General features: G+C 42.0%; 1 protein-coding gene across 1 annotated transcript in view; it reads right to left on the bottom strand.

Moving 5' to 3' along the window:
* Window positions 1–17,517: 17,517 nt before the first annotated feature.
* Window positions 17,518–26,778, bottom strand: part of AACS (acetoacetyl-CoA synthetase) — a 143,963-nt gene continuing 134,702 nt past the window's right edge. Inside the window, exons 17-18 of the mRNA XM_082244083.1 lie at window positions 25,822–26,024; window positions 17,518–18,382 (exon numbers count right to left, since the gene is read on the bottom strand). Coding sequence (XP_082100209.1) covers window positions 18,245–18,382; window positions 25,822–26,024 — 341 coding nt within the window. The 3' untranslated portion in view covers window positions 17,518–18,244. The remainder of the gene's footprint in view (window positions 18,383–25,821; window positions 26,025–26,778) is intronic.

Below are 26,778 nucleotides of genomic sequence, written 5' to 3'. Positions count from 1 at the left end.
CTGCGTTATTTAACAGACAATTGTGCAGTCATGCGACGCTGTACCTAAAAAAAATTGATGTCCTTTTTTTCCCACAAATAGAGCTTTTTTTTTGGTGGTATTTGATAACCTGTGCGATTTTTATTTTTTGCGCTATAAACAAAAAAAGAGACAATTCTGAAAAAAAACAATAATTTTCATATTCTGCTATCTAACATTCCCCAAAAAAAAAAAAAAAAAAAATCAAATTTTTTTAACATTGTAGGCCACTTTTTTTGTTTTTTGCTACATATTTTTGGTAAAAAAAAAAATCGCAATAAGCGTATTTTGATTGGTTGGTGCAAAAGTTATCGCGTCTACTAACTACGGTAAAGATTTATGTCATTTTTATTGTTTTGTTCTTTTTACTAGTAATGGTCGGTGATCTGTGATTTTTAGAGAGAGTGCAACATTGCGGTGGACAGATCGGACCCCTAACTGACATTTTTGACACTTTTGGGGGGACCAGTGACATTACTATTGTAATCAGTGCTAAAAATATGCACTGTTTCTATAATGACAGTGGCAGGGAAGGGGTTAACACAGTGGGTGATCAAGGGGTTAAATGTAAGCCTAGGGGAGTGTTTCTAACTGTGGAGGGGATGGGCTTTTGAAATTATCATAGAGACCTGTGATCCAATATAGAACGATCACAGGAGCTTTGTGATCATTCCAGAGGATTGAAGAACGGTCAGCTGTGTTTACAACAGCTGCCCGTCCTTCTCTCTCATTGGGGAGAGATCGTGGGTGGCCGATGGCAATCAGAGCAGCGGCCCCGTTCATCGGAGTCCCCACTGCGAGTGGGGGCGGGAGAGCGTCGGTTCGCGCAAGAGGGGCTGCCTGCCGCAGTATATCTGCGGTCAGGGGCTGACTGGCAACTTTCAGCCCATAGGGCAAGTACAAACCAGAGGCCCCACGGTGCAGCGACTCGGCCCCCCTCCCACTCTCTCTCTTCCCGGCCTCCTCCTGACCCCCTATCCAGTCTAAAGCTCCGCTCCAGGTGCTCGCTACTCACCGGCTGAATCTGGTTTCCCGACCTGGCCAGCAGGGGCAGTTGGTGGGAGCTGGACAGCTCGGTCGGGGCTGGCTAGAGGAGGAGAGTCTCCAGTGGGACATGGAACCGGCCTCTGCTCAGACACAGCTTACACCATCCATGCTGGGGGGGGGGGGGGCTGCGCTCTGTCCTTGTCTTTATCCTGCACTCAGTAGGTCAGCGGTGGGGACTTTTTACTTCTCTTCACCAGGAATTATTTAGGCATGTCTGTGGCAGAAGCGGTGCTGCCTTTTTATGGGGCATCAGAGTGGCCCGGGGGGCAATTGCACTCTACCCCCTGGCCCAGTCCACCCCTGTCTGCGGTGGATGGTCTGGAAGAAGTTAATAAAGATATTGTGTTGCCATCCTTATGTCCTAAGCCAAAACATCCTAAAGAAATTGCTCTACATTCCTTGGATGTAGGCAGGGCGATTCGGGTGTACCTGGCGGTGACTGAGTCGATTCGGAAATCTGATTCTTTGTTTGTTCCTATGGATGGAACTCGTAAGAGGCAGGCTGCATCTGCTGCGACCATTTCCAGATGGATCAGGCAGACGGTGGGGCAGGCCTATTCTATCAACCGGTTGCCGACCGCCGCACGACTATATACGTCGGCAGTCAGCCCCGGCCAGGCAAAGTGACGTATATATACGTCACTAGCCTGTCACTTGCTTGAAAGCCAATAGCGGGTGAGCGGACGAGCGCGAGCCCAAGGAGGCGCGCTCCCGCCCCGGCTCGTTCCCTAGTAAGTCCGTGCATGTGACCGGCGGACCCGATGTCCGCCGGTCACTCGCCGATCGTCGGTGCAGAGGGAGAAAGGCAGATGGCTGATGTAAACAAGCCGCCTGTCATTCTCCCCTGTGTAGAAATGGTGATCATACGGTTCTACTATGTAGGACCGTTGATCCCTGTTCCTACACTAGTAGCCACAGCCAATCACAGTAAAAAGCACGCCTCTAGGGACACACTTAACCTCTCCTTCCCCAATAAATTTAACCCCTTCACTACCAGTGTCATTTTGCAGTAACAGTGCATATGTATAGCACTGATTACTGCAGTAATGTCACTGGTAACCCCAAAAGTGTCAAAAATGTCAGTCAAGGGTCCGATCTGTCCGCTGCAATGTCGCAGTACTGCAAAAAAAATCGCAGATCGCCGCCATTACGCGTTAAAAAAAAACACCATAAATGACAGAAATCTTTCCCTTAGTAAACGCAATAACTTTTGCGCAAACCAATCAAAATACGCTTTTTGCGATTTTTTTTTTTTACCAAACATAGGTAGCATAAAACAAATTGGCCAAAAATGTTAAAAAATTTTGATTTTTACATTTTTTTGGGGGAATTTCATATAAAAAAATGTGAAAAATATTGTTGTTTTTGCAAAATTTACGCTCTTTTTTTGTTTATAGCGCAAAAAGTAAAAATCGCACAGGTGATCAAATATCACCAAAAGAAAGCTCTGTTTGTGGGAAAAAAAAGGGTGTGAAATTCGTTTAGGTACAGCGTCGCACGACCGCGCAATTGTCCGTTAAAGTCAAGCAGTAAAAAATCACAAAAAAAACCCTGTTTAGGAAGGGGGTAAAATCTTCCGGGGCTTAAGTGGTTAAGGGTCAGGTTTATCCTTTCCCTATCAAGGGGCATTCTACGAGGGCGTCAGGGCGCTTAGTGCCTCCTGGGCCTTCCGTCATCAGGCGTCAGTGGTTCAGGTGTGCAAGGTGGCTACGTGGTCATCTGTACACACATTCACAAAGTTTTGTAAGGTGGATGTACTTGCATCTTTAGATGCAGCGTTTGACCGCAAAGTTTTGCAGGCTGCAGTTGCAGAGGCTCCGGTCTCTTCAGGGTGTATTTTTTTCCTGATGGTGAGCTCCAATTGTTCCTGGTTGAGCTCCTGTTTTACCTGGTTGGCTATGTTTAGCCTTGTTGGGACTTAAATGTATTGCTGTGTTTTTCCCACCCCTTATGTTGATACTGCTTTGGGATATCCCAAGAGTCTAGACCAGTGTTTCTCAACTCCAGTCCTCAGGGCACACTAACAGGCCAGGTTTTAAGTATTACCTTGGGGAGATGTAGACTAGAATACTGCAATCGCTAAGCAGCAAATGATATCACCTGTGATGTATTTCAGTTTTCTTGCAAACCTGGCAGCCTGTTAGTATGCCCTGAGGACCAGAGTTGAGAAACACTGGTCTAGAAGACATGGAGCTGTGTCCGTCAGTGAACGAAAGAGAAAACTGGAGTTTTGTCTTACCCTAAAATTATTTTCCCTGGTTCACTGACCGACACAGCACCCGCCCCTCTGTTGGGTTGAGTTATGTATTCTTCTGACACTGTTTGTTACAAACTGAAGTCCTAATGCAGGAAGTGATGGCATACCCCCTGGGACTGCCTCATGGGCGTAGCCAAAATTGTTTCCGTCTAGTCCTACTTCTGAAGAGAGAGCAGCATAAGCCCAAAGGTCTAGAAGAGATGGAGCTATGTCCGTCAGTGAACCTCAGAGAAAAGGATTTTACGGTAAGAAAACAATCCAGTATTTAACACAAGTACATACTATAACAGGCACATATCAGTGGATAAGTGGTTAGCACTTCTGCCTAGCAGCACTAGGGTAGTCGTTTTGAATCCCAATCATGACCCTACCTGCTTGGAGTTTGCATCTTCTCCCTTTGCCTGCATGGGTTCCCTCCAGGTACTTTGGTTTCCTCCCACACTTCAAAGACATGTTGGTAGGTTAATTGGCTCCTGTCTAAAGTGGCCCTAATATACTGTATGTAGGAATGTGAGTTAGTGGCCTTAGATTGTAAGCTCCTTGAGGGCAGGGACTGATGTGAAAGTATAGTATATGCAGTATGTCACAAAAGTGAGTACACCCCTCACATTTTTGTAAATATTTTATTACATATTTTCATGTGACAATACTGAAGAAATTACACTTTGCTACAATGTAAAGAAGTGAGTGTATCGTTTGTATAACAGTGTAAATTTGCTGTTCCCTCAAAACAACTCAACACACAGCCATTAATGTATAAACCGCTGGCAACGGTTATAATGTCCAAATTGGGCCCAAAGTGTCAATATTTTGTGTGGCCACCATTATTTTCCAGCACTGCCATAACCCTCTTGGGCATTGAGTTCACCAAAGCTTCACAGGTTCCCACCAGAATGATCTTCCACTTCTCCATGTCGACATCACGGAGATGATGGATGTTAGAGACCTTGCGCTCCTCCACCTTCCATTTGAGGATGCCCCACAGATGCTCAATAGAGTTTAGGTCTGGAGACATGTTTGGGCATTCCATCACCTTTACCCTCAGCTTCTTTAGCAAGGCATTGGTCGTCTTGGAGGTGTGTTTGGGGTCGTTATCATGTTGGAATACTTCCCTGCGGCCCAGTTTCTGAAGGGATAGGATCATGCTCTGCTTCCGTATGTCACAGTACTTGTTGGCATTCATGGATCCCTCAATGAACTGTAGCTCCCCAGTGCCAGCAGCACTAATGCAGCCCCAGAGCATGACACTACCACCACCAAGTTTGACTGTAGGCAAGACACACTTGTCTTTGTACTCCTCACCTGGTTGCCCGCACACACGCTTGACACCATCCGAACCAAATAAGTTTATCTTGGTCTCATCAGACCACAGGACATGGTTCCAGTAATCCATGTCCTTAGTCTGTTTGTCTTCAGCAAACTGTTTATGGACTCATCTTTAGAAGAGGCTTCCTTCTGGGACGACAGCCATGCAGACCAATTTGATGCACTGTGCAGCGTATGGTCTGAGCACTGACAGGCTGACACCCCCCCCCCCCCACCCCTCCAACAATGCTTGCAGCACTCATACGTCTATTTCCCAAAGACAACCTCTGGATATGACGCTGAGCATGTGCACTCAGCTTCTTTGGTTCGACCATGGCGAGGCTTGTTCTGAGTGGAACCTGTCCGGTTAAACCACTGTATGGTCTTGGCCACCGTGCTGCAGCTCAGTTTCAGGGTCTTGGCAATCTTCTTATAGCCTAGGTCATCTTTATGTAGAGCAACAATTATTTTTTTCAGCTCCTCAGAGAGTTCTTTGCCATGAGGTACCATGTTGAACTTCCAGTGACCAGTATGAGAGAGTGAGAGCGATAACACCAAATTTAACACACTTGCTCCCCATTTACAACTGAGACCTTGTAACACTAACAAGTTACATGACATTGGGGAAGGAAAATGGCTAATTGGGGCCAATTTGGATATTTTTATTTAGGGGTGTACTCACTGTTATACAAGCTGTACACTCACTACTTTACATTGTAGCAAAGTGTCCTTTCTTCAGTGTTGTAACATGAAAGATATAATAAAATATTTACAAAAACTGTGAGAGGTGTACTAGCTTTTGTGAGATACTGTGTATGTGTGTATATATATATATATATATATATATATATACACACAGTGCCTTGCAAAAGTATTCGGCCCCCTTGAACTTTGCGACCTTTTGCCACATGTCAGGCTTCAAACATAAAGATATAAATCTGTATTTTTTTGTGAAGAATCAACAACAAGTGGGACACAATCATGAAGTGGAATGAAATTTATTGGATATTTCAAACTTTTTTGACAAATAAAAAACTGAAAAATTGGGTGTGCAAAATTATTCAGCCCCCTTAATTTAATACTTTGTAGCGCCACCTTTTGTTGCAATTACAGCTGTAAGTCGCGTGGGGTATGTCTCTATCAGTTTTGCACATCGAGAGACTGACATTTTTGCCCATTCCTTCTTGCAAAACAGCTCGAGCTCAGTGAGGTTGGATGGAGAGAGTTTGTGAACAGCAGTTTTCAGTTCTTTCCACAGATTCTCAATTGGATTCAGGTCTGGACTTTGACTTGGTCATTTTAACACCTGGATATGTTTATTTGTGAACCATTCCATTGTAGGTTTTGCTTTATGTTTTGGATCATTGTCTTGTTGGAAAACAAATCTCCGTCCCAGTCTCAGGTCTTTTGCAGACTCCATCAGGTTTTCTTCCAGAATGGTCCTGTATTTGGCTCCATCCATCTTCCCATCAATTTTAACCATCTTCCCTGTCCTTGCTGAAGAAAAGCAGGCCCAAACCATGATGCTGCCACCACCATGTTTGACAGTGGGAATGGTGTGTTCAGGGTGATGAGCTGTGTTGCTTTTACGCCAAACATAACATTTTGCATTGTTGCCAAAAAGTTTGATTTTGATTTCATCTGACCAGAGCACCTTCTTCCACATGTTTGGTGTGTCTGCCAGGTGGCTTGTGGCAAACTTTAAACTACACTTTTTATAGATATCTTTAAGAAATGGCTTTCTTCTTGCCACTCTTCCATAAAGGCCAGATTTGTGCAGTATACGACTGATTGTTGTCCTATGGACAGAGTCTCCCACCTCAGCTGTAGATCTCTGCAGTTCATCCAGAGTGATCATGGGCCTCTTGGCTGCATCTCGGATCAGTCTTTTCCTTGTATGAGCTGAAAGTTTAGAGGGACGGCCAGGTCTTCGTAGATTTGCAGTGGTCTGATACTCCTTCCATTTCAATATTATCGCTTGCACAGTGCTCCTTGGGATGTTTAAAGCTTGGGAAATCTTTTTGTATGCAAATCCGGCTTTAAACTTATCCACAACAGTATCTCGGACCTGCCTGGTGTGTTCCTTGTTCTTCATGATGCTCTCTGCGCTTTAAACAGACCTCTGAGACTATCACAGTGCAGGTGCATTTATACGGAGACTTGATTACACACAGGTGGATTCTATTTATCATCATTAGTCATTTAGGTCAACATTGGATCATTCAGAGATCCTCACTGAACTTCTGGATAGAGTTTGCTGCACTGAAAGTAAAGGGGCTGAATAATTTTGCACGCCCAATTTTTCAGTTTTTATTTGTTAACAAAGTTTGAAATATCCAATAAATTTCGTTCCACTTCATGATTGTGTCCCATTCTTCACAAAAAATTACAGTTTTATATCTTTATGTTTGAAGCCTGAAATGTGGCAAAAGTTTGCAAAGTCCAAGGGGGCCGAATACTTTCGCAAGGCACTGTATATATATATATATATATATATATACATATATATATACAGGGCCGGTGCTTCCACTAGGCAAACTAGGCAGCCGCCTAGGGCGCATTGCCACCTAGGGGTGCAGCCAGGAGTCGGCACTCTCTCTCCATCATGAATTCTCCATCATGAATGATTGTGAGCTAAGGCGAGGGGCGGAGTTGGGGGGTTGGGGGGGGGGAGGGAAGAAGGGACAGCGGAAGATGCCAAGTGTCTTGGGCAGTGGCGGAACTACCAGGCCCTGGCTTTCCACCACTGTTGGAGGGGCCCCAAAAAGCAAGAAGGGAGCCCCTCAGAGTGCTGCCTGCATGATGATTCTCTTCAGGTGGAGCTGAGCGCCCTTAACCCCGGGCAGGAAGTGACTCTCTGCACTGAGCTGGTGGGCAGCCGTTTATTTCCCTGGGTCGGTATTAAGCTCTGGCTGAACCTGAGCCAGAGCTCGGCACTGGAGGGCGGAACCTTTACTGGGGCAGAAGCGACGAGGCACCAGAATGGTCTGAGGAGGTTGGTGATGAAGGACGGAGCTCTCTGACTGCTGCTTTTCCCTCCACCAGGAGCCACCGTGTTTAAGAGGGGTTCGGGGTCACCAGGTGTGCCATGAGGAATTGGGGTTCCTGGGTGTGCCATGGGGGATTGGGGTCCCCAGGTGTGACACGGAGGAACATCAGGGTCCCCAGGTGTGACACGGAGGAACGTCAGGGTCCCCAAATGTGACATGGAAAAACATCAGGATCTGACATAGAGGTACATCGAGGTCAGTGGGTATGACAGCATGACATGGAGTAATACTGGGGTCCCAGGGTGTGACATGGAAAAACATCAAAGTCCCTGGGTGTGACATGGAGGAACATTAGGGTCCCCGGGTGTGAAATGGAGGAATATGGGGGTCACTGGGTATGACAGCATAACATGGAGGAACCATCAGATCAGTGTCACATAGAGGAGTATTTAACCCCTTCCCTTTTTTTGGGGGGGGGGCACAAGTAGCTGGTCTTGCCTAGGGCATAATATAGTCTAGCACCGGCCCTGTGTGTGTGTATATATATATATATATATATATATATATATATATATATATATATATATATATATATACACACACACACACTTATATACATAAAGTGCTGTGTAAATGAATGGTGCTATATAAATACCTGTATAAAAAAAATATATATATCAGGAATATGAAATGCTGGGGTAACATTTAGAGGTATGGTTACAAGGCTTTCCAGAATTCAAGATACTTAGGTTTTAAGAATTTTTTTTTTTTTTAGATTTATTTGTAGTTTTTTTTATCAACAAAAACAAAGTCATACAACTAATTTTATTAAACCTTAAAGCGGAGTTCATCATTTTCTGTTTATTAAAAGTCAGCAGCTACAAAAAGTGTAGCTGCTGACTTTTATTAAACAACCACTCACCTGTCCCAAGATTCAGAGGTGCACTTACCCCAGCCGTGTTCTCCCTGTGTCCTACCGGGCCTTAAGTCATCAGTGGTCCCGGCATCTCTACTATGGGAACCTGGCTGTGACAGCTTGTGGCTGCACAGCCGGGTGCCCACTGCACATGCATGAGTGGCACTGTGCTCTGTGACTGGTCCCGAAGTCTTCTAGGACCTGTCATGTGTCCCAGAAGACTTCGGGAAGGAGAACTCCTACTTCCAATTGCCTAAGGTAACTTGAAGGGAAGTAGGAGTAGGTACCTGTCAAAAATGGTATACCTGCTCCTGCTCCCCCCCCCCCCTTCACAAACAGGAGCCGGGGAGGAGGCCTTAAAGCGAGAAGTTCCACTTTTGGGTGGAACTCCGCTTTAATAATATAATATTCTGTTTAGCACACCATGGAAACCTTGAATATTTGTTCAAAAAGACTTCAAGCCGTTTCCATTTTCTGGCTATTGGTATTGCAATGTGAGCATAGGCATCAACAGGTGAAGCAAGGACGCACTAGCCATTCTAGTATTACTCACAACACAACAGTCGGGGAAAGAAATATATATCGCACACACACACACATTTTTTTCTTTCAATACAGATGTATTTTAAAGGGATAAGACAGAAAATGGGAGCAGAGATGCTGTTGCAGTAGCAGACTTGACCTCGTTCCTAGTGTTACTATTTTTTGTTTCCTATTTTGTGGTTCACAGAAAATGTGAACCTCTGGAAAAATGTCCTAATGATGCCCATGAATATGAAATGCTGTTGCATCTACCAAATATTTTTTGCTTAATGCACTGATAATATCTATATGCAGTTACTGTTTTCACATTACAGTAATTTAGAAATTACCATAAGTGACTTCAATAATTGAGGCAGCAGAATGAAAATGTAGCTTTTGGCGGAAGAAAATGACAAACATAATAACAGAATGACCAGTTTAGATAGTGAAAACACATTAGAGACAAAGGCCAAATGAAAACAGTCACCTGTGGGTTTGCTGTCAATCTGAAGCAAGGGACACTGCTGTTTTTATAGGGGTGACTTAGATCTATTCATTCAACTGAATCCTCTCTGAAAACACAGTTTGGTATAGCTCTGTAACCCAGTTTCTATAATTCAAAACAAAATGTCCAACATTAACTTGCTTGATTTCATTTAGGTGATATACACACGGCCTTTGAGGGATAAATTAGCCTAATAGAAGAAGACATGACCTTCACCACTAACTGAACACAGAGCTCCATGTGATACATTTTGTTGAAAGAATGCCAATGAAAAACACAAGCTTTGGGACGATCGTTTCTTGAGCTGCTGTTTATCACGGTTCTGGTAGAAAAGATGCTATTTCACTATCAGTGCTGGCCTGCAACAAACTCAAAGGTTTTCCTGTGATAAGGTCCTTTAAGAGTGCCTTTTGGGAACCTCTTGCAAGATCTGGATTTAGATGTATAGACTGCACATCATTACTGGTGCTACGGAGATGGATCTCATATGTTTGCAAGGGATATTGGACTGGGGATCACTTTCATAGCCCAAGTCACTAAAAACATTACATTTTGACTGGGTAGTGGAGGACTGAATGGCCAACCATTATCTGTCTTATGTAAGGTGTATTACTCAAATTTTCCTACTAGAATATCTGGTTTATTTTAGCAGTCATTTTCAAGCTGATATCTTGACCCCTCTACCTGTTTATTGTATACTTTGGGAAAACCAACAGAGAATCTAGTGAATAAGAGAGAAGCACACCACTACTATTCTAAAAGGAATGCAAACTTCTTTTGCTCTTGGACATTAGAGGCATCTCAAGGTGCCTACAGTTACCTCTAGAAATTTCCAGAGAGCCCTGAAGAAACCAAAACGCAGGGAGCTTCACTATACAGTGGTGAAAATAATTATTTGATCCCCTGCAGATTTTGTAAGTTTGTCCACTTATAAAGAAATGAAGGGTCTATAATTTTTTATCATAGTTGTATTTTAAATGATAGAGACAAAATATCAACCCAAAATACAGAAAAAAAAAAAAAGAAAAAAAAGATACAAATGTTATAAATTGAGTTGTGGTTCAGTGCGTAAAATAAGTATTTAATCCCCCAAAACATGATTTAGTACTTGGTGGGGAAACCCTTGTTGGCAAGCACAGAGGTAAGATGTTTCTTGGAGTTCGTGACCAGATTTTCACACATCTCAGGAGGGATTTTGGTCCACTCTTTTTTACAGGCCTTTTCGAAATCCTTAAGGTTTCTTGGCTGTCACTTGGCAATGCAAAGTTTCAGCTCCCTCCTAAATTTTCTATAGGATTAAGGTCTGGAGACTGGCTAGGCCACTCCATAATATGCTCTTTCTTGAGCCACTTCTTTGTTACCTTGGCAGTATATTTTGGGTAATTGTCAAGCTGAAAGACCCATCTATCTTCAGTGTTCTGGCTGAGGGAAGAAGGTTCGCAAAGATTTTACAATACATGGCCCTGTCCATTGGCCCCTTAATGTGGCAAAGTCAGTCTGTATCTTTAGCAGAGAAAAAGCCCCAAAGCATACGGTTTCCACCTCCCTGCTTGATTGTAGGGATGGTGGGCTTAGGAACATAAAGTCCCCCTCCTCAGGAAGGCACATGTACAGTCATGCCAATGAACATCTACATGATTCTGAGAAGGATTGGGAGAAAGTATTGTGGTCAGATGAGACCCTAAATTGATCTCTTTGGCATTACCTCGACTCGCCGTGTTTAGAGTAAGAAAAATGCTGATCATGACCCTAAGAACACCATTGTTACAGTCAAGCACAGAGGTGGAAACATGATGCTTTGGGGCTGTTTTTTTTCCACTAAGGGTACAGGCAAACTTTGCCATATTAAGAGGCCAATGGACGTGGGCCATGTATTGTAAATAACCTTCTTCCTTCAACCAGAACATTGAAGATGGGTCGTGGATCAGTCTTCCAGCATGACAATGAACCAAAACATACCCCCAAGGCAACAAAGGAAAGGCTCAAGAAGCAAATTAAGGTCATGGAGTGGCCTAGTCAGTCTCCAGAACTTAATCCTATAGAAAATTTATAGAGGGAGCTGAAACTTAGTTTCCTGGCTGTCTCTTGGATACTCAAAGGATTTAGAGACGATCTGTAAAGAAGAGTGGACCAAAATCCCTCCTGAGATGTGTGCAAACCTGGTAACCAACTACAATACATGGCTTACCTCTGTGCTTGCCAACAACGGTTTCTTCATCGAGTACTAAGCCATGTTTTTGGTACAGAATCAAATACCTATTTTACTCACTGAACTGCAACTTAATTTATAGCATTTGTTTTATGTGTTTTTCTGGATTTTTGGTTGATATTTTGTCTCTATCATCTAAAATACACCTATGATAAAATTATGGGCCCTTTATTTCTTTGTAAGTGGGCAAACTTACAAAATCTGTAGGGGCTCAAATAAATATTTTCCCCACTGTATGTAATACAAAATCAGCAAAGCTAAAAAAAAAAAGTCTTTCCCATCAATATCATTACCCACTGAGAGGGCCTTGTATAGCCTACCTGCCCCCTTCCCTTCCACAGGGACATGTGTATAGATGGTATAAACATTGTGTATCGAATAGTGATGTGGGTGTAGAAAATGTATAGATTATGTGTATGGTGAATTGACACGTGGGGCATGATGCATGGTGGATGCCTTTGAGCTCACTGTTGGCAGGTCAGGTATGAGGCGGTAGGTGGACAGGGCCTCTCAGCTCAGTGTCAACAGATAAAGGAGGGTATGATCAAGTGAGATGATTGTTAGCAGGAGGACACAATGTACTCTGGGCCACCTGGCAACAGCCAGTTAGACCCCGGTGCAGACTATGAGCATGCTGGACCATTCTCTGCACAGTCTGTTATCAGCTCTGCAAGCTCCCTTTAGCTTGTACTCCTCTCACCTCACAGAACCTCTGGTCTCCCAATTCTTTTTCCTTCAGCTCTTCATCTACCATGGCTTTCAGCTTCCACACTAGCCTCTCCAACTCCTGATCGTCGTCATCTTCTGCAATGCTGCCGTCCCTGACCTCCTGCTACTGCTAGGCAAATCCCCTTTCTGCAGGGTCTGCTCTCCAACATGATTGGCATGCCAATCTAAGAGAAAGCACTTGGAGGGGGCGTGGAAAAAAAAAAAGGAAGCATGGTATTGTAGACCTGTAGTTGATTGGATTCTTTATAGATCACTCAACATCATGTTGGGGTTATTGTTGCAGAAACCAGCACATGCTGAGGGCGAATATTGCAGTCATAGACACCAGTGCACAGGGTTTTTTACGGTGGGTCATGGACACCAATGCTGGGGGTGTTGTGTCCACTAGCACCACAACTGTGTGTTACTATTGCAGCCACTGACACCAACCATGGGCCTTATTCTACTCCCACTTTCACTTTAGAGTGAAAAATATACAGCAGGATCAAAATTTTAAGGTGCTGAGGTGTGTTACACCCCATTCAAAGGGCCCATTTGAATAGGCTTCCTGATTAGATGCAATGCATGAAAACAAGCTATTGTGTGGCCCTCTGTACATGTTGATACCCGCACACAAGGCCCTCTAATTTTCAAGTTGACATACACTGGTGTACATGGTTATTTTAAATGAAGACATTACTACAGATATAAAAGAAAAAAATGGGTGCTTTTAATGCATTACACACAATGCTGAACACCTACATGAATCTCCACACTGCAATCCTTTAAAAAAAAAAAAAAAATACATAAAATACAATAGCTTTTACCTTTTTAAAGCGCTAACAGATTGGTAAACACAGCAGACTATTGAATTTTTGGTGACAATAATAAAATAGTTTTGACCTGATCTCAATTTCCTATGTAACATTGCACTGTTTTGTAAAGCACTGTGATTTTATAATGATGATAACATTCAGGTATGGGATCTTAAATCCAGAATGCTTTGGATCCAAAAAAGAGAAACCTTACCAATTAACATTTTATGACAATAGCTTTCAATGTGGCAATAAATTGTTGACATTGAATGTTTAGCAGTACTGTAAAACCAGTGTAGCAGAAACTCTCTCTATATGATCAGGTGAGTGGGTATAGGTATGATACCCTTTAGAAAATAAACAATTTTGTACTTTAAAGCCTTCTTGTATATTGGAACATTTTGAGTAAGTGGTTTCTGGATAAAAGGTCCCATATCTACATATATAAAACACCATTAATGGTCCAGTCTTTGATATGAGTAGACTTTGTTGCAGCACTAACTATTCAGACACCTGCTAGCAATAAGATGTACACAATCACAACAGTCTACTGCAAAAAAACATAACTGCATTACAATAACATAGCAGCTACCACAAGGGCAAAGGACATTAAATACAACTCCGGGACTGACCAATAAGCAGCAAGGTGTGGAGCTAGTGCACTTGGTTATGGCATAAACAGTCAGTATTTTATCACCCACATCTGCCTTCAAGACAGAAGCACATAATTATGCAAATGTGTAAACATATAAAGCTGGTACTGAAGAACACCCGTGGCTTAATCAAATTCTCTGTTAAACCATATTACACTGTCCCATGTTTAAGCCAACAACAAATTTATATGCAAAGTTGTATAATGATTCTAAATATTAATACGATTTATTTTAAAGGTACAGAGTGTGACTATTTTTGAGGTGCAGGCTGAAGAGCTTCAAGGCAAAATTGCTCTTCTGAAGAATTGAGGCTTGATGGACCGTCACACCCTGATCTTTATGATGTCACCAGAAAGTTCATGCCACAATTAAAAGGAATGTACTAGGATTATCTATAGCAGCCTACATACTGTATTTTCCCACAAAACAGTTACCATCCTTTACTGACATACTTCGATTTATATAGATTATGAATGAAGTCAACTACAGGAAGGCACATCTCAAATCGTAAGATTGGTCTTCATAAACCCTTGGAGACTTTTCTCGATCAGATTTTTATAAAAACCATGAATAAGGCTGGACACAAGCAGGCACACCTCTGTTCAGAGAGGTATGAGAGCTGCAGTTTACAATCTCTGTCTCCATCAGTAATCAGATCAATGACCTTAATACAGATGGTTGGGTATTGGACCTTACAATACTTTGGACCTTACAGATTTTAGCCCCCATTTACACATTATATTGCATATGGTATGTACACACGTTAGCCATTTTTGCCTTGGGTAACATATATATATATATATATATATATTTATATATAAATATATCACTGTTTGGTACCATTCATTTTAAATTACTTCCCTAAACACTATTTCAGTAACAAGGAACACACCCGCACTGCAGCATCCTACCATATACATGGTATGTTATGATGACCTGCTTTAAAAGAAAAAATAATAAATAATGTTAGTTTTTGCATGAGTTAAAGGGGTGCTGCCAGCCAGCATTTAAAATGCATCACAGTTGTTTGTTACTTTTATACAGGCAGTACTGGATTTTTCTTAAAAAATTGACAACCCTGCATATATAGTGTCACGTACATAGTTCTCTATTTAGTCCTTCCCTTTCAAAAACTTTCTGGTAATGTGGGCTGTTTTATAGGACTGTGTAGAGGACACTGAGAGCAGAAAAAACAACCAATGCCATTTCTGTAGTAATGTTCAAAAAACATTTCTTAGGAGTAGAGAGTAGCATCACTTTTCCCCCCCCCCCCCCCCTTTGCTAGTCTTCTTTTGTATTCCTTCTTTGGTAGTTTGTGACACTTTGGAGTGACTTATGCTAATCAGAATATTTTATAAAGCAGTGAATGTGAAATATTCACTGCAAGCAAATCAATCACGATCATTTAAAAATACATTTACCAGAAAGATACAGTGAATGTTTGGTGAATGTCACATTCAGGGCTACTAAAATACCCTACGTACTAGCATACAAAAGCAGTGGTTTACTAGAGCAGAGGTCCCCAAAGGCCTAGCCTTGGGCTGGTACCAGTCCCTGGCCTGTTAGGAACTGGACCACATCGGAATTAAGGCCCCTTTCACACTTGTGCGATTTGTCCTACGATTTGGGGCTGCAAAGTCGCATGACAAGTCTTACTCAATGATTTCCGATGAGTATCATTCATATCTGTGCAACTTCAAGTTTCTACGACTTTAAAGTAGCCCCTGCACTACTTTGGTCCATCTTTGAGGTCCATAAACATAGGCATTGCTTCAAGTTCAGTCAAGACTTTTAGGATGCACAAGTGTGAAAGAGGCCTCACATGGGAACGGAGAATTGCCAGAGCGCTTTACTGTTCCAGCAGCTGTTTGTTCCCGGCTGTGGTAGGGGGCAGTGTGGGGTGTGATTCCACGCATTACATGGCTCCATTTTCTTTGTACAAACTTTATTTGAAGTTTTCAAAACATATACTTCAATCATGGCAATGTACAGCAGCACGACGCACTGCTGTACATTTCCATGCAATTTGCCATGCATGATTTCTTGTGTGTCCATGTGGTGACAGATGTTTTACAGTGCAGTCTGTCACCGCACACTGAATTAGCCCCACGCGACCCAGTCCCTGGTGCCAAAAAGGATGGGTACTGCTATGCTAGAGCACGAGTCTAAATTCCAATTATATGCAGAGGTTTTTTTAAGTCCCCTCCACATAATTACCTGCACATAGTTTCAGAGCCCGTTCACACTATGTCGGACCTGACTAGGGGGCGACCTGTGAAGTCGCGTACAGCGCGGCTTCGGCGCGACTTGCACGGACTTCATAAAATGAATGTCTATGCAAGTCGCTCCAGGTCGCCCCGAAGTAGTACAGGACCCTTTTTCTAAGTCGGAGTGACTTGTGTCGCTCCTATTAGAACCGTTCCTGTACTACACAATGGACTGCGACGGTGCACGACTTGTCAAGCTGACCAAGTCGCCTGACAAGTCGTATTAGTGTGAATGGACACTAAAGGGAATGTTTATGGTTTGTAACATTTTACTGTAAAGATCACCTGGCTGTATGGTAAGTCTTATCAATATGTAGTTTGATTTAAAAAACTTTCCATTTTACGTACAGTATGTAATTATCTCTACATGTTAGAAGTCATTCTAGATTACCACATGCAGAGTCTCTGCTCCCTGAAGTGCTACAGGGTGAGCCTGATTACTACTAGACTACTACTACTACTACAGTGATCCAATCATGTGAAAAGTAAATTCCTTTTTGTGGATTTCATCTGCACATGATCGGGTATTCAACTCTGCTACAATTTACTGAGTGAAGTTTCTCAACATTAGAAAATCAACCCCAGTGTTTGAGCTATACTGTTACTTAGCACAACGGTAGTTTCTGAGCTTAGGTCAACAGCTGCTAAGGGCCAGAGTAATTGCACTGAACATGTGAGAACAAAAATGGAGACATAGGCTTATGTCCTGTCAAAACTGACTTTTTAAAAAGGTAAAAACGCTGCAATAATAATTCCAAATATGCTATACTTTCCCTCACTTTTCTGGTTTCTTAGCACTTATTTAATACACTACTAGGCAATGATCTACTTAACAGTTACTAGGAGTACAAGGTTTACAGGTAAACCATGTTTTTTTAGTTATAATAGTGTGTGCCACCTGTCTATAGAAGGAATAGACAATCTATGAATTCAACTGGAGTGGAAGCACATATGAACATATAATTAGGGATTGCTCATACCTGTATGAAGATCAGCATTTTTCTGCATTGGAAAGACACAGGAAAAAAATGCCTTTGCAGTGAACTATGTGCCCTGCACACTAACACAGGCCAGTAGCTGTGGAAAATCACCTCTGCAGTTTCCCACACTGCTCTTTAGTTCTTTTTCGCACCCTGCATTTCTATAAGTATACGATATGTCACTTTGTGACAGGACAATAAAAAGGGAAAACAGTGCCTTGTGTTGTAAAAATGCAAGGCCTTGAAGCCTATCCAACATGGACACAACCATGACAGGAAAAGGAAATTTTGTGTGTGTGTGTGTATATATATATATATATATATATATTTCTACATACACTGTATACAGTATAACATTCTGTGTTTTACTTACTATGTGCTGAAACTGAACAGAAAGTCTAATTTCTAAATGGAATTATGTCAGCATGAATTTACCATTATCTAAGAAGATTATTATCCTGATTATCCCCAAGAGCCCAATGTTCGCGCTGCTCCTGAGACAATGCCGACAATTCCAGCAGGCTCAACAGACTCATGAATTGCATCTAAACAGTCAAATGCGGTAACAGCTCTTGCTATGACAGCTAATATACAGGAATGATGGGGTACAGAATACATCTTATAAAGGGTATTTGTGACTGTAACAATACACTGCATTTCTAATTCCCTGCAGGCTGTGGACATTTGTTTTTTTTTTGTTTTTTTCTGGACAGGTCCACTTGAACAGCTGGAGAAGAGTACAGTACGTAGCCTTGGATTAAGATGAGGAAACTGACCCAATTTTATAGAACAGATGCCATGGCTTAAACCCATGCTTTCCAGAAGAGAGAAAATTACAGTGGGTTCTGCGGTTTCTAAAAACTGTGCAGCAAATGCAAAGACTTTCCATATGTTGCATGTGTAGATAGCCTGAAAGTAGATAGATGGGCAGTTCTTCCCTGTATACCAATATATGGCTGCTGGCACAAGTCACATATACTTTGGAAATTCTGAATTTTCTTCAAAAGCCTCAGCCATCCATGCAGTTATATTTACAAGATCTACACAGTCTTTCAGAAATTGCACAGTTCTGGAATGTTGCGGTACAGATCCAGGGACTGAGGATTAGAGAATGCCCCACGATGTGCTACTTCCTTGCCGGCAATAATTTGTTTTACAGCAACTTCTACTTTCTTTCCACTAATTGTGTACTGTAAAGAAAAGCCACAATTAATATAAAGGATTTATTAAGTGCCAACAGTGTGCACGATTTAGAATATAAAGGGAGACAATACAGTTGCAATACAACTCAAGAGGGTTAGAATGGCCCTGCTCATAAGAGCTTACAATCTACATTACTTAAATGAGAACAAGTGAAAGACACATCGACAAGAATGTATTTCAACAAACCACTACAGTGATCAATGCACTTCTGACTTCAGAAAAAAATCTAAATCACTATATTGTATATACTGCATACATTATATATATATATATATATATATATATACATACACATACATACATACATACATACACACATGCAGTATATAATATACATACATACACACACATACGTACATAAATACATACATATATACATACACATACACACTACACATACACACTACACATACACACTCTGTCCTGGGACCAATCCTGTTTAATTTATTCATAAATGACCTAGAGGAGGGGATATCTAGCATAATCTCGGTATTTGCGGATGATACTAAACTAAGCATGCCAATATCTTCTATGCAGGATGTGGAAACCTTGCAAGCGGACCTGAACAAAATAACGGGGTGGGCAACTACATGGCAGATGAGATTTAATGTTGAAAAATGTAAAGTAATGCACTTGGGGGCCAGAAACCAGAAAGCAAGCTACTCACTAGGGGGGGAACCTCTGGGTGAGTCTAGGATGGAAAGGGACCTGGGGGTACTGGTAGACAACAGGCTTGGCAGTGGCATGCAATGCCAAGCCGCCGCAAGCAAAGCCAACAGAATACTGGGTTGTATAAAAAAGGGGATTCACTCCAGAAATAAAGAGATTATTCTTCCACTCTACAAGACTCTGGTCCGGCCACATCTGGAGTATGCTGTCCAGTTCTGGGCACCGGTCCTCAGGAAGGATGTGCTGGAACTGGAGAAAGTCCAGAGAAGGGCAACAAAAATAATTAGGGGAATGGAGGACATCAGCTATGAGGAAAGACTACAAGCACTGAACCTATTCTCTCTGGAGAAGAGACGCTTGAGAGGGGATATGATATCAATGTACAAATACTGTACTGGCGACCCTAGCATAAGGAACAAACTATTCAGAGAAAGGAGATACAATAAGACACGTGGCCACTCACTAAAACTTGAGGAAAGGCGGTTTAGCCTTAAAGTGCGTAAGGGGTTCTTCACTGTAAGAGCGGTAAGGATGTGGAATTCTCTTCCACAAGCAGTCGTATCAGCGGGGAGCATTGATAGTTTCAAAAAACTATTGGATGGACACCTTAAAGACCACAACATACAGGGGTATACAATGTACGGTTAAAAGCAAACACACACACACGCATCATAGGTTGAACTGGATGGACTTATGTCTTTTTTCAACCTCACTAACTATGTAACTATGTATATTACCAAAAGTATTGGGACACCTGCCTTTACACGCACATGACATTTCATTGCATCCTAGTCTTAGTCCATAGGGTTCAATGTTTAGTTAGTCCACCCTTTGCAGGTATAACAGCTTCAAATCTTCTGGGAAGGCTTTCCACAAGTTTTAGGAGTGTGTCTATGGGGATGTTTGACAATTCTTCCAGAAGATCATTTGTGAGGTCAGGCACTGATAAGGACGGGAAGGCCTGGCTCACAGTCTCCACTCTAATTCATCCCAAAGGTGTTCTAACGGGTTAAGGCCAGGACTCTGCAAGCCAGTCAAGTTCCTCCACCCCAAACTCGCTCATCCATGTCTTTATGGACCTGGAGGTCCATAAAGGAGGGGGGGGGCGGGGGATTATGGTGTGGGGTTGGTTTTCAGGGGTTGGGGCCCCTCACTGTAATACAAAAACAAAGAAAGGGCGCACCAGCCTAGCGCATTATCCTCAGCGAGTTTATTAAATAAAAGTTAAGATCAGCTACTCACAAACATTCGTGAAATTCAGACACATCAATTCCATAAAGCCGCCTCATAGCAGAGGTCCAACGTCTTTGCTGGAAGCAGAGGGCTGACGCGTTTCGAGGCCGTGCCTCTTTCTCAGAGCCTCAATGGATGCCAAGTACTAGCACGAGTTCCGGGATTGAGGCAGCCTGAGGACCAGGTTCTGAGCGCAGAAGGGGGGTGCTGTATAGCACTTATCTTTTTTGTTGGGGCCCCTCAGTTCCAGCGAAGGGAACTCTTAATACATAAGCATATTAAGACATTTTGGACAATTTCATGCTCCTGGCTTTGTGGGAACAGTTTGAGGATGGCCCCTTCCTGTTCCAACATGACTGTGCACCTGTGCAGTGGATGAGCAAGTTTGAGGTGGAAGTCCATCTTGAAGGTTCATATGAAAGCACTAGAAATGACCACACTGGTGTAAACTAGGGCCATTAGAATACATATCAAACACTGTGCATACAGTCTGGATATGGTTTAGAAACACATCGGAAAGCATCTGGTGTGAACCAGCCCTTATTAATTTTAATTGTGCTGGACCTGGGAAGGGGGAGGGTGCTGATTATTTAGAGGCCGGTCCGCTTACAGCTTTAGGATTCACTATTGCTGAAGGGGGGCAAAAGCAACAGGATTGACACAGACTGTGCCATGGAAACACAGAGTAGGAAGGGAGAAAAGAAAAAGCAGGATAGGTGACAGGACAAACTCTGCTGCCAGGGAGATCCAAAAGAGTTAAGCCCCGTACACACGGGCGGAATGCCGGGTGAAATCAGCCGGTACAATAAAAACCAGCAGACATTCGGCCTGTGTGTATGCCAGCAGGTCCGACAGAAGATGACCGCTTGGCCTTCTTCTGTCGGATGAGCATGCTGGAAAACAAGCAACTGGCTGAGAGCGCTGACTGGAGTATTCTGGCGGGAGGGGGGTTAACCCCCGCGGAAAAAGATAAAAAGATCAGGATGGCTGCACACCAATTGCAAACCCCTTTATTTCAGTGATAAAATTCATACAGCATAGGAGACACTGTTACAGCAACAGCTGACGCGTTTTACACCCTTCACTGGCGCTTAATCATAGCTGGCAGAAACCACAAATTAATAGGCAGATATATATGCATCAAATAAGCCACAAACCAATTAGTTTACTGGCTAAAGCCTCCATAATCTTGACCTACTATATTCTTTAAAGGAAACCTATCATGAAAGATATATATATATATATATATATATATATATATATATATATATATATATATATATATATATATATATATATATATATATATTGCAAATTTTGAACTGCTACAACTCTATTTGCTGGATTTTATACGTTTCTCATCTAAAAATAAAAGTTTCTCCCCTAGAACAAGCATACAGTGATGTCACAATTCCTGATCTGCATACTTGTTCTGAGTCAGCACTAGTTAAAGCACTAGCTAAAGCTGAATTCCAGCCACTTTGCAAAAATTGAGGTTGGTTTACTTAAACTGGAGAGTGCAAAACCTGGTGCAGCTCTGCAAAGAAGCCAATCAGCTTCCAGGTTTTATTGTCAAATCCTAATTGAACAAGGTAAAGATAGAAGCAGATTGGTTACAATGCACATCTGTAACAGATTTTGCACTCTGAAGTTTTAGTAAATTAACTCTATTATAAGTAAAGTCTAAGGAAATGCATGGCATCTTCTGAACATATCTCTATTATTTATACTGTATCCGGCAAGTTTATGGTTCTGCCGAGCATACACTGACATTGGGGGCCATAAAAGTAGAGAGAGGCACACAGAGCAGCTATGGCTGCCCCTCCCCTCTCCATTCAGAGAAGCCTTTGTATTTTGTGAATGACACATGCCCCGTGAGTAGGCACTGCTGTGTCACACATTTCACAGAATCTGCCTTCTGAACTACAGAGGTGCTGAAAGGAGGAGTTTCGGGAGGTGGAGTCAGTACAGGAAGCACTGCTTGCAGGCAAAGTACCATGGCTATGTAGCCATTAGAAATTGAAAGTAAACTTCAGAGGAGAAGCTCTAAAGCATGCAGGGAATCCAGGAGGTTGTGGAAAGAGATGGTCAACAGGCAGAACTCACATGAAAGGAGATTTTTCAAGTAAGCTTATATTGGATTGTCATGAATAACTACTGTTTGTATTGTTATCAAAATGTTATAAAATTAAAGTGTATGTTGTGACCATAGATTGTGACCACTGTTTTGCTGGGAAGATAACTGCAATGATTTCTCTTTTAAAACGTTCATGAGGTCACCAGACACTTACTGCTAATGTATTTGCATAGGCATCTCAAAGCAGTCTATTCTCTAGAGACGTGGCTGAGCCCCCCTACGTAGGTGTGTTAAGTCCATCTATTCCTCTACATATACGTAAAATTGTATAGCAACTTTCAGAAAACAATGTTCTTTCTCTAGTGCTGAACCCTGTCCAGGCACGTCAGGGAAATAAATGAATGCAGATATCGCCAAGTGAGCAAACACGCACAGATATTAACGACTCCACAGCTAAGCGACACAACCATTTTCCAGCCCCCACATGCTTCTTGTATAATGTATCTGAATGAAATTAGCCACCAGATTCTACCAATTATCTTTCCCTACAGACATCCGAAATCTTCTGTTCTCTTCCACTATTTAAGACAATAGTGAAAATTACACTAAAAGATGCCTCTTCAAATGCCATCTAGAAGTAAAGTAACAAATTTAACACATATACATAATTTGTTTTGAAGCAGAAAAAAAATGAAGAAACGGCAGAACAGATCTGAGTGTAAAAAAGTGGGGTATCCACCTGGGACCTCCCAAAGTGAATAAAGTGGAATAGAAAGTTATGAGACAGGCAGAAATAAAGACATTTTCTATCCCACAGATACATTAGAGGAAGCTTAGGAATGCATATCAGTCTCCGCTGTTCTCTGCCAAACTCATAGCTCCTTACATTAAATCTAGTGAGGCAGCATTATGTTAAATCCTGTTTTTCAGATGCTTATGACTTATGGGAAAAAGACTCAGATCATGATGAAACTTGGCAGTTCTATAATCATTCAAGGTCACAATTCTTTGCCAAACTTCCACAACATTTTACTCGGTAGTTTGTGATTCGCGTTTGAACATTTTAACACTATCAAAGCTGGAAGACAGTGTGTAACAGGAAAGGAAAATGCTGCATGTGGGTTGTAATGGGAGAGATCACATGAACTTTAGTAGGAAGAATATCTAAAAGAACTTTGTGCTACTCGCTTCAATATGTCACCCAAAGGCTCTAAACACTGGGAAACTAAGGCAGGATACCCAAGACAATTGCTGGTGGAGGAGTGAGATCAAGCAATCATTTGATGATCAATACTACATTTACACTTTTGATATGAAAGCCTTAGACTGATCCAATTGCAGCCTGATTTTAGTGGAAGGGTGGCATTTTTTTTTTTTTTGTAACCACCATTAGTCATCATTGAAGCCCAACAGAACTGAGTTTAAATCAGCTAAACATATTTTCAGGTGCGTCAAAACAAAGGTGTGCAAAGGTTTAAAATGTATTTTCTTTACAAAGCAGCCACAGATTAAGTAGAAAAGCCTGTTCCCTGCCAGTATCCTGCAGAGGATTCTTTGTGTATGCGATACGCCCCCTACTGATTTAGACCTATAAGTTTTATCAATCTTCAAATTTTATGCTTCCTGCTGATTGGAGAGCTATAGGTCTGACCCAACATGGGACATGATGAATCTCTGCAGAGAGAACACTTGCAGAGATCAATGGTCCTTTTCAGTAGCATACTGGCAGAGGACAGACTTTTCAATTCAGGCTGTGGAGGCTTTCCAAAGAAAAATAAGCTTTAAAGTTTTGAACATTTAATATTTTAGAATATATTTAGCTTATTTAAACAGTTGGGCTTTTTTTGAAAGTGTTGCCTAGTATGCATGTTGCAGCCATGGTTGGTTAACACAGTGACCAGAATATATTTTTTCCTGAACAGTAAATACCTGTGTTGACTTTTCTGGGGCCAGTGCCTACTCCAGTAGTAAGAGGGGGGAGGGGTGTCAGTGTAATCCCCATTCTCTGAAGCACAATTTTGCGCCACCCAACCCAAAACTAACGATCCCAGGCATCAGGGAACATTCTGGATGTGCCAGGCTCCCGATTAGAAGACTCATTTACACAGTGTAAAAGGCCATAAAATCTTTTACTTTTTATGTTATTTTTACACACTATACTTATCAAAATAGTAATGACAAAAGCATCGAGGATCAAATGGCCTATGAAAGTCTACTCAGACACCAGAATTATATATGCCTGCTGATGTGATGGAAGAAATCTGGAAGTTCAGCTTGAGCAGCTGATCTGTGTAAACTGTCGATTACGGATCCAGTCCTGTGGTTTCTTTAAAGCTGAACTCCAGGCAGAAAATGCATTAGCTGGCAGTATTGGTACAATGTGCTGCTTGTTTCTCTCCCCATTGTGTAATCGGAGGAGAAATCCAGGGTGCATTATTTAAATCATAGCTTGATTCCCTCTGACATCCATTTATAAGACCGGTGGCCACTATGCTCTGTATCCCCATGGGTACTGGTCTTGTCCCTCCCCCACTTTAATTCTTTACAGTGAGCAGAGACACAATTACATCCCTGATCATTGTAGTGGACAGACTTGGGAGTCTGAGACTCCCGGTCTGAGCGCCCCACTATGGATAGGAGATACTGCCCTTAGTTTCAATATAGCAGATACAACTCTCTGTGCCAACTCTGCCCTCCACTCCTTCGGTTCACTGTACACGCTGACTCATCTCCTGCTTTTCCCTTTGCATCATGGGAAATGTAGTCTTCTCTCCCTGCTCTTATTTAATGTACAACAAAAGAGAAAGTCCTCCTCCCAGTGCCAGGAGCGAGCACTCTCTTTCTAAGGAAATATGACATTAGGACTGAAAATCTTGGAAGACAAGAAAAGTCAGTCAATACCATTTAAATGGTCAACAGTTCAAGAGAACTTAGGGAATTGATCAGTGATTGAAAAGGTGACAAGATACTGGCGTTCAGCTTTAAAGAAAAAAAAAATGTAATATTAACACTCCAGTGGGAATGGCGTAACAGAAAAGATCATAACAGGCCTAACTGTAATATAGTCTAGGTGTTCTTGATGCCGTAAAAATGCATTGCAAGGGCATAGTATGATACTGGAATTTCCCGAACACTTTCATGACAAAGGAAAGTATTCCCACCATGTTTGCTTGGCTTCAAGTAATTTCTGTATTGTTTATAGATAAGCAGAAACCCTGTCCAACTTCTGCTAGGTTTTCTGAAATCCTCTGCTTTATCTTCTTTCCCACAGATTAGGGTCTTATCATGGTGTCGCCTTTATTTAGAGCAAATATTGCGGTCTGTTATTTCAACAGAAAATGTGACTAACTACTACAAAAGCTTAGTGTCCATGTTTTCAGGTCGTGTATAGCTGTATTAGGGTCACTGATATAGGATACTGTAGCAATTGATGACTTTTATACTTACTGGAATGTCTTTTGTTTCAAGGATCAGCGATGGTATATGCCTGGCAGACAGCGCTATTCTAATGGAGTCTCTTATCCTCTTCACCAAGTCATTGCCAAAAGTGTAATTATTGTTCATTTTAAGAAAGAGAATGACTCTCTCTTCCCCATCTTTGTTGTACTGGGGAATACACAAGCTGTCTGATACCTCCACAAAGGATTCAACTGCAAGAAAAAAAATTAAATCAATAAATGACTAGCATAGATCCAGTCTAAATTCATCTTTTACAGCTGGGGGATAGAGAACGAATAGTTCTGAACAGCAATGAATGGAGGAACCCATAGTAATCATTTAGAACTTAGTCTCAGTAATCTAAATTTATTTAACAGCTGCAAGTTTAAAAAAAATGTTGGCCAGCATGGTTTAGGGCAGCATTTCCCATGGCTGTCTTCAAATTCCAACGGTCCATGTTTTGAGGATGTTTGCCCAAGTAACTAATCACAATGCTGAGACACTAGTCCATCCATCCCTGCATACATGGAGTTTCCTGCTAAACATGCACTACTGGTGAGACATGAAGACAGCTTTTGGGAAATACTGGGTAAAAGAAAACTCACTGATTCCCCCTGAGCGCATTCATTTCCATCGTCTTATAACAGACTGTGTAAAACTATTTCATGTTTTACAGGCAGACTATAAACTGCTCCAGATGTAGTAGTTTTCGGATATTGGCAGCTAAAGCATTTTGTCACTTCTGTGAGGTGCCCCCTTTGGATGAGCTGATCTTGGCCCCTTTTGATCAAAGCTGCTCGGTAAACCTATACTCCCCTGGCTTGATCTTCTTGCTCCTCACTGGCTTCACAATGCCACATCATAATTGTATGCACAAGTGGGTAACGAAGCGGAACAATTTCCCAAAATCTGGGACACTAAATCATGTTCTCAGAATGTCCTAGCTTTAGTTTTATACCAGTGGTA

The sequence above is a fragment of the Pelophylax lessonae genome (assembly GCF_965119305.1).
Source record: "Pelophylax lessonae genome assembly, chromosome: 1".
Taxonomy (NCBI): domain Eukaryota; kingdom Metazoa; phylum Chordata; class Amphibia; order Anura; family Ranidae; genus Pelophylax; species Pelophylax lessonae.
The sequence above is the reverse complement of the archived record's forward strand: the minus strand, read 5'-3'. Positions and strand labels throughout refer to the sequence as shown.